The 13,667-nt window shown below is 37.7% G+C and overlaps 1 protein-coding gene across 1 annotated transcript in view; it reads left to right on the top strand.

Annotated features, from left to right (window-relative positions):
* The window catches only part of LOC125234181 (adipokinetic hormone/corazonin-related peptide receptor variant I-like), a 131,446-nt gene that overhangs the window by 105,393 nt on the left and 12,386 nt on the right, over positions 1-13,667 (top strand). The window contains exon 7 of the mRNA XM_048140388.1: positions 2,605-2,666. Within this exon, the coding sequence (XP_047996345.1) occupies positions 2,605-2,666 (62 nt within the window). The remainder of the gene's footprint in view (positions 1-2,604; positions 2,667-13,667) is intronic.

The raw sequence follows: 13,667 nt of genomic DNA, 5'->3' as shown, positions 1-13,667 counted from the left end.
ATTTAAAATGTAGGACGAAAACTTGTCAGATAAAATACATAGTGAACTCTTTACTGAGTTGTTATGACACAAACAATCTTTTAAGACACATTTAAATAAATAAATACATATATCTATATTAAACGCGGACATGCAAGAGAACAATCTCACGCCTAAGGATGTCGAAGACCGGGCGTAGTGGAGAAGGCTGAGCAGGAATGCGGACCCTGGCGCTAGATCGGGAAAACGCTTGGTTGAAGAAGAAGGAATACATATGTCTAAGTATATTAAATAGCTCGCACCCACGATGTCTACAGCCTAATAAGATTTCAGCTTAATATTCTGACGGCGTATGCCAGCGTCTGTGTTGTTTGAATAAACACTTACTTTTTACCAATTATTTAAATTCCTCATTGAGTTCGTCCCAAATTCGTTTGTCTACCAATAAAGAGAATATAAGCCAACTCAAGATAACATCGACGAAATAGCCATTGTCTTTAAAGCCACTGTTTGCACATTTAAATTAACATCGATTGATTTACTACCCTAATTTTAAATTCGACCTCGATAAATCAAAATTCTGCGGCTTACCGAGCGAAATGACGAACCAATCTAAATGACCCAAATTATGAGTGGCCTAGACGTCCTTCGTGTAAAACGAAATTAAAATTCAAGAATCGTAAAAGAAGCTTTTTTAACCCCCGACGCAAAAACGACGGGGTGTTATAAGTTTGACGTGTCTGTCTGTCTGTCTGTCTGTCTGTCTGTCTGTTTGTCTGTCTGTGTGTGTGTCTGTCTGTGGCATCGTAGCTCCTTAACGGATGAACCGATTTAGGTTTAGTTTTTTTGTCTGAAAGCTGAGTTAATCGGGAGTGTTCTTAGCCATGTTTCATGAAAATCGGTCTACTATGTCGCAGTCAGGGGTATTTTCAAAATTTTTATTTTGTGGTTAGGTTAGTTGTAGATGGGATTGGAATGACACGAACTGTGTTAGTGTATAGTGTATATGTATGTATTCATGTTCGTTTTGAGTGTCAAAGCCTTAAGAGTTTTGAATGATTCACGGTTATTTTCATTAGGCCTATATTGACCGGGATATAGACCGTGATTAACTTTTTGAGTTTTCCATGATCATGATGCATGCAACTGCGTCGAAAATGTCGAAATATCGGGAGCTCGGCAAAAATCAAAAAGGTAATCTACTATATCCCGGTCAATATAGGTACCTAAGTCTAATGTCAAAGCCTTGTTTTAATGGAAAGCGAAAACTGACTTGCTAAGTACGAATTTCGATAGATTTATGCTACTTACATTACTTACTAGAATCAGACCGAGCTAAATTAGCAACAATTTGATAGAAGTTTGACATTTAAAACATTTGCAGCGGCGGGGCTGTCAAAATCGCTGACAACAAGATTTTTTACAGTGCTATGAAGTGATTTAACAGTATTATACGCACCACCGAAAATGGAGGGTTAGCTCGAGGTTAACCCACAATTTTATATGGAATTTGACAGTTACGCTCCGCAGTTACGCAAGGAGTGACGACAGAGACAAAAAAAGTCGCCGTGCAACTGTTGCTTCCGTGTGCGCGGGGCCTTAACTGCCCACTAAGCTTGAGTTAAGCGGGTGGTGCAAGTGGTTGAAATACTGATATTGCAATACACGGTGTAACATGAGGAAACCGAAAGATTTTATAACTAAGCATTTCTGAGGGCAAAATAAAGATAAAATGTAAAGAGTATACCGTCACTACTTTTAAAGAAACTTGTATCTTCGTCTGTCAATGAAAAGAAAATTGTAGTAAGTATGTATGGAATGCATATAGACTTACTGCGTTTTAACTTTGAGAAGCAGCGTGAGATACGAGATTTTTTCAAAGTATCACTGACGATATGGCATATGACGTCAAGCAAATTTCGCCAAAAGAAATTTTTTGGATGTATTTAGTAAAAGTAAATGCTATTCGTAAAACTGGCACTTTAAATGAACATTTACAATTTTTTTCTAAAAAAATTTTTTTGCAATGTATCACTAGTTACTTTTTGATATCTATCAACAAGGATAGTTAGATTATGTCCTAACGGCATCATCGCCATCAAAACAGCGTTTAGTTTTGAGAAATAATAAGTAATTGTTAGTTTTTTCAATGCTTATAACAGAAAAGTTTATATAACATTTTACTCTTCTAACATAATGAGGAATACGCTGCGCTGTTTATAATTATTCGGTTTCCTCATGTTACACCGTGTGTATCGTACCTGTAACAGAATATTAGTTATCAGACGCAATAGTTTCACTGAATGTACTAAATGTACTAATATATGTGAGTGTGCACGGAAAAACGTCCCACTTTGTCGATTGCTATAAAGCCGCTTTGTAAGTTTATTCATAAAAAGATACAAGCAAAACGCGCCTTAATAGTAACCGACAAAGTGGGACGTTTTACTAAACACACTCACATATATTCTGTGCTGTATTATTCTGTAATCTCTGTTTAAACGGACAATTTCTAGCCCAACGTATTATTACCAACGCGTCATGCCAACGAAATATAATACTAAATCGATAGCTCTAAAACAATGTTATTGAAATATTTGAAATTGTATTGTTTCACGCACAAAGGGATGTCTGCGCACGCCACTCTGAAGACTAAGCTACCGACTAACGACTTGCATCCGGCTCCAGTAAGTACTTTAGTTACCATTATGTCCATTATGTGTGATTCACTGCATGGGGATAAATAATGTTTGTGGAGTCTTTTGTTAAGGCACTCTCTGGCGCCATTGACCTTCGATCTGAATCCTTTTTCCTTTAGTTTCTTAATATTTTTGTAGCAACGGTTTTAACCAAACATTTTGAAAAAACCCCCGACCGCGACATAGTAGACCGATTTTCATGAAACATGGCTAAGAACACTCCCGACTAACTCAGCTTTCAGAAAAAATAACTAAATCTAAATCAGTTCACCCGTTCGGGAGCTGACATACAGACAGACAGACAGACAGACAGACAGACACGTCAAACTTACAACACCCAGTCGTTTTTGCGTCGGGGGTTAAAAATAGTATCCCATATTTACTTTAAAGTAGGTAGCTAGGTAGTTTAAATAGGTAGGTAGTAGGTCCTTGAGTTGTCGGCGTCCATAGATTACGGTGACCGCTTTCCATCAGGCGGGCCGTATGTCTGTTGGCCACCGACGTGGTATATAAAAAAGGTACGTTGTCTTCGAGATATTTGTCATGAAAGCTGAACAGTTTAGGCTAAAACACTGTTTTACGAGCCATCAATTTTGTGTTCAATAATTAGTTCAATACCTATCCTTGTTACTGCATTGCTGTTCAAAAAACAATAAAGGTACGTTTTTGCAGCAGCCATATTTTAATGTTTAGTATTCCCGCCTTAACTTAAAAAGTTATTCTGCTATGTATTTACATTGTAACCCAGTCTGGGTTTATTTACCTTACCCGAAAAAGAGGTCAACCGCGGAGCGAGCGGTAATAAACGCTTTAATTATGGCCTTCTAAAGGTAGCCTTAAAAGTCACAGTTTCAGTGTGCATGACGGAAATTACTCAAGGTCAAAGTTCACAGAAAAACATTTTGTAACACTCGGCAATCTCGGCATATATCAATAGGTAAGTGAGTGAGAAAAAAAACTATCAACTGTCAATGTCACTTATCTGTCATTGGTGTTTTTAGGGTTCCGTAGTCAACTAGGAATCCTTATAGTTTCGCCATGTCTGTCTGTCTGTCTGTCTGTCTGTCTGTCCGTCCGTCCGTCCGTCCGTCCGTCCGTCCGTCCGTCCGTCCGTCCGTCCGTCCGTCCGTCCGTCCGTCCGTCCGTCCGTCCGTCCGTCCGTCCGTCCGTCCGTCCGTCCGTCCGTCCGTCCGTCCGTCCGTCCGTCCGTCCCTCCGTCCGTCCGTCCATCCGTCCGTCCGTCCCTCCGTCCGTCCGTCCCTCCGTCCGTCCGTCCCTCCGTCCGTCCCTCCGTCCGTCCGTCCGTCCGCGGATAATCTCAGTGACCGTTAGCACTAGAAAGCTGAAATTTGGTACCTATATGTATATCAATCACGCCGATAAACTGGTATAATAAAAAGTGGAAAAAACTATTTTGTTAGGGTACCCCCCCCCCTACAGATGAAAAGTGGGGACTATTTTTTTTTTCATTCCAACCCCAACGTGTGATATATTTTGGATAGGTATTAAAAAATGAATAAGGGTTTAATAAATCGTTTTTTGATAATATTAATATTTATATAACCGGCCAAAAGCGTGTCGGGCCACGCTCAGTGTAGGGTTCCGTAGTTTTCCGTATTTTTCTCAAAAACTACTGAACCTATCAAGTTCAAAATAATTTTCCTAGAAAGTCTTTATAAAGTTCTACTTTTGTGATTTTTCTCATATTTTTTAAACATACGATTTCAAAAGTTAGAGGGGGGACGCACTTTTTTTTCCTTTAGGAGCGATTATTTCCGAAAATATTCATATTATCAAAAAACGATCTTAGTAAACCCTTATTCATTTTTAAATACCTATCCAACAATATATCACACGTTAGGGTTGGAATGAAAAAAAATATCAGCCCCCACTTTACATGTAGGGGGGGTACCCTCATAAAACATTTTTTTTCATTTTTTACTTTTGCACTTTGTTGGCGTGATTGATATTGGTACCAAATTTCAGCTTTCTAGTGCTAACAGTTACTGAGATTATCCGCGGACGGACGGAAGGACAGACCAGACATGGCGAAACTATAAGGGTTCCTAGTTGACTACGGAACCCTAAAAATTGTAAACTTGAAAAAATTTTACCCGCGCTCAGCAGTTTTTGTGTCAAAACCTTTAGTAGGTATAGGTACAACATTACAATAATGTACAATAAACATGTCTAGGAGAAGAATATTCTGCATTAAATTCTCTACAATATTGCATCTCAAAGTATACATATATTACTAATAGATTCCACAGTCACTACTGATGGTCAAGTACGAGTCTTAGTATGAGCAGGGGCGGCTCACTCCGCGATTCTGTCGCCGCGCTACAGGTACATGCTGGCGGCCGCGAGTTCGCGGCCTAATCAGGGGTGGCGCGCGTTCTCATGGAACGCACGTTCGCACTTTCTATTGTTACTTTACGTAGCGAGTTTTTTTTAAGGTTTATATGCGATGTCCGCATGTGAATGGCTAATAATGCTTAGACAAATGACATTATGAATAAATAGGACAATTTTACACATCTACTAATGATTAAGTCCCACGGAAAAGTTCAATAAGTCTTGTGATGTTAGGGATTAAACAAAAATATATAAATACTGTATATATATCTAATACTTAAATATGATATAGTATAACATTTTATTTGAATATTAATTCATTTTAATCTATAGGCAACCCTATCGTCCGACGCTGCGCACGTGCGGCTCGTTTCTTTGTTACAATTTTGTAGGTATTTATAAAGGCGGCATTTCGTGAACATCAAAGCAGTGGGCCTTCTGTACTTGTACTATTATATATTCTGTGGTTCTAATAAGCTAATCTTTTTAAACTATGGGATTAATAATATCTCTTTCTTAGCTATCTATCTCTATCGCTCTTGCGTATTGGCGCCACAGAGCCAGATTACCTTTCTGCGGCGTTTCGATTTCGTTTCGCGTCGCAGAATTGCTGCGCTATTCGGCTATACGGCCCGGCCGCTGGTTCGTCTGACAAGACGAACGCTGGTTTTATTCTTTCACGTACTTACCTCATATCGCAAATTCCAACCACTGTTTCTTGTTTTATCTTGCTTTAATTTTCTGTGACGGCAGTGTCTAATCTTGTTGCCAGTTTCCGAATAGGTATCTTTACATAATTATTGTTCGTTAACATGTAAACCTCAACGTCTTAATCGTCTTTGAGGGTAATTTAATACGCCTTCATTATCTTATTTACGTTTGAACTTTGAATTTCCTTGTTTTCTTAGTTACTTGGTTAAATTCGTTACCTAATGCCATACAATTATCGTGACCCTGACAGTTTTGCATGACATGTTTCCTCAAAAATTGATATCGAGGCGGGGTTGCCACAAGCAAGGTTGGAAGTTGGAAGAGTGCCGCAACCGTCATGGACATCTTGATCATTTAATTTTTAAAACTTAAAATTTATTTATTTGATATACTGTCTAATGTATACTTTTTATTTCAAATTACAAAAAAACACCAATTATTACAATTTTAAAAATGCATTTATCATTCGCCCACTCTGTATATCGAGAAAGATATTTAATGCAATTTACTTTTTAATCATGGTGTGGTGGAATTTATCTGTCACGCGTTGCGTCGTGTATTTTAGAAGCAGACAGGTTTAGTATATTATTAGCAACAGTTACTAATGCTTATCCGGTCTGTTAGCAACACGCTAGCGTCTAGACTAATAAAATACTGGTAAAAATGTTGAAAGGCTTACGCGTTGACAAGAGTAAATTGAGCTCCCTAGTACCCTGGGTAAGGATATACAGAATGTAATTTTTATAACAGACAATATTTAAGGAAGTGAATATACTGATAGAGAACCCAAATATAATTTTGTGATCACATCTGTTCGATCATCGACATAAATACATAATATCACAGTTAACAGAAACGATGCAAAGTATATAAAGTACAGCGGGCCAAATATCAACTTGAGGACAAATGTAACTGGTCCATTTTTTCCATGTTTACAAGGTTTTCATTATTAAATAGAGTGTTCACAGGTTATACATAATATACACCGTGTTTCACTTAACACTAAAAACCTGAAAACAGTTTGTTCAGAATCGAGAGTAGAATCGATTGAGCTATATCTTGATGGGGGTAATATTTTTATTTAAATTAGTATTATTAGTTATTTTTACGTGCCCATTCTATTGTACTCGTAATACAACATTGTGTATATCGCATTGCTAGAGGTTGTTTACCTTTTTTCAGCGTTTAGGGGTATTAATACTGGCCGGTTACTTGGACGATTATTTTTTCCGCTACTAGTTTGACGTTGTTTGTTTAATCTTAATGTTTATCATAAGTCATAACAAATTGAACTCGTACCTAATTACAACCTTGTCATTTTGAATATTGAGTTTATTTGCTTACTGCGATTACCTGTCCAATTTGAAGTTTACTGTGACAAAGCTTAAAAGTGTTTTACAGTGACATCTTAGCTGTCTATTGGTAAACCTTATGTCGTTGCAGTAACGTACACAAATAAATAGTCTTATGGTTTATGATGGTAGTTAGCAATTATTTTATTGAGTGTAGAGCTAAAAGTCAAGTAGAGCTGTACGGAAAATTAAAAATTCAATTAAAAAAAAGTAACGATCAGATTAAAAGATGAATACTCTAGATGAGTTTAAAAAAATAAAAATCAGTTGGGGTGTCTGAGGTTTTGAGTGATACCGGAAACACCGTGTATAGTAGGCGTGTTCAGTGGATACATGTAGAACTCAACGTAATAATGGAAAAAATGGATTAGTTACAATTGCCCCCCAGTCGAGATTTGCCCCGCTGTACCTTAGGTAGTTTCGTTTCGATTTCAAGTGAACGTCCGAATAGTTTGATATACAGACAAGTAGACGACTCGATAAACATTGTTGTAATCTTGCTTGCATTAGTGCGTTTTCACATTATCCGATCCGATATCGGATGTCGGACCGATATCCCATATATTTACGCCGCCATCTTTGATTTTTTCCTTTGAAATCCTTCCGACTTCCGATATCGGATCGGATAATGTGAAAACGCACTTACTCAAGTCTGTGGGTTCTTAAGCCCGCACGAAATAACTATTAGCGCTATAAAACCAGGCGAAATTGATAAACTAACCGATCTCTGAAAAACTAGTATAAGTACCACCCTGATTTACCCAGAGTTTATGCAGCGATAAGCGAAATTTATGTCTGAACCTACAAGAAATGACCTCAGAACAGAGTACAAAGTGGTTTTAGAATCAAACTGCCAAGCATTATCCTAAAGCTTAATGGTTCATGTCTCCAACATAATATTACCATAAAGGGCTCCTCTTTCAGTACTAATATGGGCTCATATCGCTGTGATACTAGCTACGGTGTAGTTGGGTTAAATCATAGATTAAGGGCCGGTTGCATCAAACCGTCTGTCACCGTTAAAGCGTTCGTTAAATTTTATTGTATGGGAAGTTCCATAGACATCTGCTGCGTGACGATGATGTGTCTGTCAAATGTGGTTGATGCAACTGGCCCTAAATATAAGAAGATCATACCATCCCACATACATTAAAATGCGACCGCCTAAGAACGCGCATTCACTACTCCACACATAGAAGGCGCCACAAAAAGTGCCTTGTTGCCATCGATTATTTGTAGATTGGCGTTAAGTGTCACTTTTAGACATTAAATCTATGTCAAAAGTGACACTTAATGCCATCTACAAGTATAATCGAAAGCTACAAGACATTTTTTGTGGCGCCATGTGGTGTAGTGTATGCGCGTTCTTAGGCGGTCACATTTTAATGTATGGGATGGTATGATCTTCTTATATTTAATCTATGGTTAAATGTAAAACAAGCTCGTCAATGTTGCGCCAACATTTATAATATGCAAATTGTTCAATATGACATTTTGTAGGTGTTTAGTGTATGCACGGAAACGCCGCAACTTTTGGTGTCACATCACTATCTTAACGGGCTAGTAAGGTACGAAAGTGCGCCCACGTAGCGACCTAGCGACACAAATTTTCATAGAAACACATCCAAGAGACAAAGAAGTCGCCCGTGGGCGCATACTCTTCTAAACTGAACCTAATAAATATGTATGAGGGACAAAGCAAGCAATGAAATCCGATATTGATGAACGAGAAATAGGCTACTATACTCATATCGCATTTGGCACAATAAATGATTGTCTTCTGTAGTATTTGACATAAAAAAACAATATTTATAGATTTTGGGTATTAAACGTGTATGATGACTACGTAATTTCGTTTAAAAATGTGTGTATTTTTTTTTGGCCACCGAAAACGCTGTCAGCGATGTAGTGACGTCATCGAATTCGAACTTACTTCATGTCAAAACAATCACTGACATAATGAACTTTATGCCTCATACTCAAAAGCAAGAAAGTGATGTTTTCGAATAGAATAACCAGATAATTTAATAGATTAACATGACTGCGTTGTTTTCGCCTGATACTTTAAAAAAAATGTTTTTGTTGTTTTTAGGTCATAATAAAATATGGTAGTTAATATTTTATTTCGGTTAATTGGACAGTACCTACTTAATCATTTAAGACAGACTTTAAAAAAGGGTCAAGTAGCCTATTGAGCCCCTTGTTTCGACTTATCACTTAATAACATTATACCTTCGCCGGTATATCGTACGTGCTCTATTGATGCACAACGCGACTTAGTTAACGCCTTGACTTGAAAATACTCTCGATCATAATCAGAACTCTGACTGTAATCTGACAATAAGCATTAACGGCTCATAAGGGCTTATTTCGGCAATGTTCTGCCGCCAGAGTGCAGCACTTTCGCACACAGTAAACGATAGAGTAACTTATACATACAATCACGCCTGTATCCCATATACAGCATAACACATAAAATAACTCAAGTTTCAGTGCCACTGCTGCCACTCTTAACACCAAAATTAAAATTTTGAAAAAACTGCCGACCGCGACATAGTAGACCGATTTTCATGAAACATGGCTAAGAACACTCCCGACTAAGACCGGCAACAGACAGTCTTAAAAATTAATAATCTTAGAAAAGATTGTGATGAAAAACATTGTGTGCAAACTGACACTGACAGATCTGTCAGTGTCAGTTTGAACTGTCAGTTTGCATACAAATCTTTTCTAAGATTATGAATTTTTAAGACTGTCTGTGGCGTGCCTAACTCAGGTTTTAGACAAAAAAAACTAAATCTAAATCGGTTTATCCGTTCGGGAGCTACGATATCAAAGACAGACACACACAGACAGACAGACAGACAAACAGACAGACAGACACGTCAAACTTATAACACTCCGTCGTTTTTGTGTCGGGGATTAAAAAGAAAACGAAATTGGCAGTGACAGGTTGCAGCCGCTCGCCTACGCAACAATTTAACCAATATCGAACATAGGTACAATCGCCGGCATAAATATGTGATAATTTCTATACCTTGTCGCATTAACGTCTTGTTTGAAATGTCATACGAAATTGTCAAACTATTAAAAGCGACAAGGTACAGAAATCATCACTTATTTATGCCGGTGACTGTACTATAAGTACGCACTGTACTCGCATGAAACACCTACGACTGTCGCCTCGCCAAATATAACATGGTCAGCCTACGCGATCGGCGACGAATGCTGGATTTCTGTTTTTTGCACAAGGTCGTAAATGGACAAGTAAATTGCAGTAACTTGCTCGAGAGACTGTGTCTAACTGCACCTTATAATTTTACTATCCTCGGCATCCCATAACGAAAGTTTTCTCGCTACCAGCAACTAGGACCAACCTTGGCCTGCAGTCGCCCATGATACGAATTTGCGCTGCATACAATGCCTTTGTAAGGGACAGGACTTGCATCGACATTTTCCACGACACTTTATCCGAATTTAAAAATAATATAATAAGGGGGGATAAAAGGGTAACTTAATTCGTTGTAGTTATGTTATATAATTTTAGACTTAGTGATTTAGATTTATTTCTTGTGTAATTCTAGGTTGGTAGGTTTGTGTATTTAGTTGGAGCTCGCTGCATTATATGAGAGAATGTTATGTACTCCGTAATTGTCATGTATATCAGTACTTAATACCTGTTTGAATGTTCATCAGGAGTTCCACTGCACCAAATGTCACTGTTCCGTACGTAAATGGGTCAAACAGATTTTAATGTATGGGTAATTGTAATTGGTTATATCTCTCCTGTGGACATTACAAAAGTTAAGAAAATCTAGTGCTAATTTTTAGACGACATCCTAATGACGGGAAACATTTTTTTAATTCTTGACACTCAAATAGGAAAAACGGGATACGAATGTAACAGAGTCGTTAACTTTTATAATATTGTCCACAGAAGTGACGTTTTTACTAAATCATTTGACCCAATTGCATGCTGTTCCTTCAAAAACACAAAAATCACCATATGTATGCCTTTCAGATTTGAGGAGTTCCCTCGATTTCTCCAGGATCCCATCATCAGAACTGGGTTTTGAGAAAAATGGGACCAATCTGTATGCATATACTATCAATCAAAAAAAAATTTTCAAAATCGGTCCAGTAACGACGGAGATATCGAAGAACAAACATTTAAAAAAATTAAAAAAATAAAAATACAGACGAATTAAGAACCCCTTCCTTTGAGATTTGAGGCGGCGGTTAATAATAATATACGCCTTAAACAGTTTTTAACCTCAGACGCAAAAACGACGGGGTTGTTATAAGTTTCACGTGTCTGTCTGTATGTCTGTCTGTCTGTTTGTCTGTCTATCTGTCTGTGTGTGTGTGTGTGTCGTGAAAATGAAAATTATAGGTATCCTTTTCTCTAGCACCCTAAAGAAAAGGATGCATATAGTTTTCTTTGTTCTTATTTCGTTTACCTACTTTTACGTTTATTTCACAGTGTTGCACCCTCGTTAACTATATGAAACTTACATATTATGTAGATAGGTAGTTGGTTAATATATAGCATAAAAATGGTGTTAGTACGACGAGCCTAAATTGTTATACAGGGTGTTTAATTTTTAATTTTTTTTTTCATGAAAATAAGTAAGTAGAAAGCTAATATTTTTTTGATAGTTTATATTAATTAGAGCAACATTTGTGCAAAATTTCATATTTATCCGTTTTATACTTTTTGAGAAAAAAAATAAAAACGTTTTAGGGTTAAATGCACGCCGTGAGGTTCCAGATGGCAGTAGAGGGTTAAAAATTGGTATGAAGCATTTTCTCTTGACAGGGCATCAACTGGTAATAGTGTCCAACTCAAAGCTTTAGGGGCAATTTTTCTTAGCTTATCCTGCTATACCCTTTATACAACTAAGGCTCAAGTTGAAACTAGAGGGTTGAAGCTACGAAATCTTCTGTCTCAGCATATTTCTGTGAATACAAAAAGTTCCAGAGTAATACTTTTGCTTCCTTTAGACTACAGACTCTAAGGTTACATAATTTATTAATTGCGTTATATGTAGACGCTCGGATGCGATCCCCAAACCGTTTGCCAAAAGCTGAGTTTACTCTTGGAGTGGGCAGTTAATTGTTGATTTTGCCGTTGATTGTTGATTTTGCCGATTTTGACGTACCTACGTAATAGTTATGCAATAATTTGGCTATTGCAACCTTTCCACTACCCCATTTTATGCACAGAAGGCGGCCCGCCTACCGTTCAAGTCCATTATGTCACACCCACCTGGTGAATAAACTTTCAATATTCTTTTTTTTCATCGTTTATTAAAAGCGCTAGAACTATAGGCTCCATATTATGTAGATACCTAGTCACGTTTATTTATCGCATGGCGCGCTAGTAGGCATTAGGGATGTTACGAATATTTCCATTCGCATTCGCATATGCGAAAGATTCGCATTCTTTTAAACATTTGCATTAACATTCCTATGTCTGTTTTTTCCCCAATAAAGAAAATATAAATAAAAATAAAATAAAAATAAATAAAATAAAATAAACATTCGCATTCGCTTCAAACGATGCGAATGCGAATGTGTGCAAGTCGCAGCTTGTTCCTCGCCCGCGCCGGCCGCTCCAATTGCTACTTGTCGACTGTCGACTCGCGCATGCGCAGTAGGTCAAATTCGTACGACGTGAAATTCGTACTCGGCATTTTGACCAATAGTAAGCATTTTAAATTTTTTACCTAGCGGGTTGTTGGTGATTGCTTGGTTTTTATTTTGGTTTTTATGAAATTCAGCGATATTCGCATTCGCATTCGCATTCGCGAATGTGACACATGCGACATTCGTGACATCCCTAGTAGGCATGATTGTTTTTAACATGTTAATGGACTAATAGATTGTGAATAATAGTATATTTATACTTACCACAATAAATGAAACACTGCGTAACGTAAAGCCTAAGCAGAAATATATGATTATTGTCTCCTGACAATTATTCTGATATATGGGGTAACAGTTCAGTATAGATAATAACCTAACCAAAAAATTAAAGTTTTGAAAAAACCCCCGACCCCGACATAGTGGACCGATTTTTATGAAACATGGCTAAGAACACTCCCGACTAACTCAGCTATCAAACAAAAAAAACTAAATCAAAATCGATTCATCCGTTCGGGAGCTACGATGCCACAGACAGACACACACACAGACAGACACGTCAAACTTATAACACCCAGTCGTTTTTGCGTCGGGGGTTATAACCACAAAATTAAAATTTTGAAAAAACCCCCGACCGCGACCTAGTGGACCGATTTTCATGAAACATGGCTAAGAACACTCCCGACTAACTCAGCTTTCAGACAAAAAAAAACTAAATCTAAATCGGTTCATCCGTTCGGGAGCTATGATGCCACAGACAGACACACACACAGACAGACACGTCAAACTTATAACACCCAGTCGTTTTTGCGTCGGGGGTTAAAATAGTTCTGATGAAATTCCGCAAGATGGCGCGTAGACATATAGATGAGACATAGGTATATTTCTGGTCAGGCTTTAGTTTTTAACCCCCGACGCAAAAACG

Source organism: Leguminivora glycinivorella, chromosome 15 (genome assembly GCF_023078275.1).
Source record: "Leguminivora glycinivorella isolate SPB_JAAS2020 chromosome 15, LegGlyc_1.1, whole genome shotgun sequence".
Taxonomy (NCBI): domain Eukaryota; kingdom Metazoa; phylum Arthropoda; class Insecta; order Lepidoptera; family Tortricidae; genus Leguminivora; species Leguminivora glycinivorella.
This window is presented reverse-complemented; position numbering and strand designations above follow the sequence as displayed.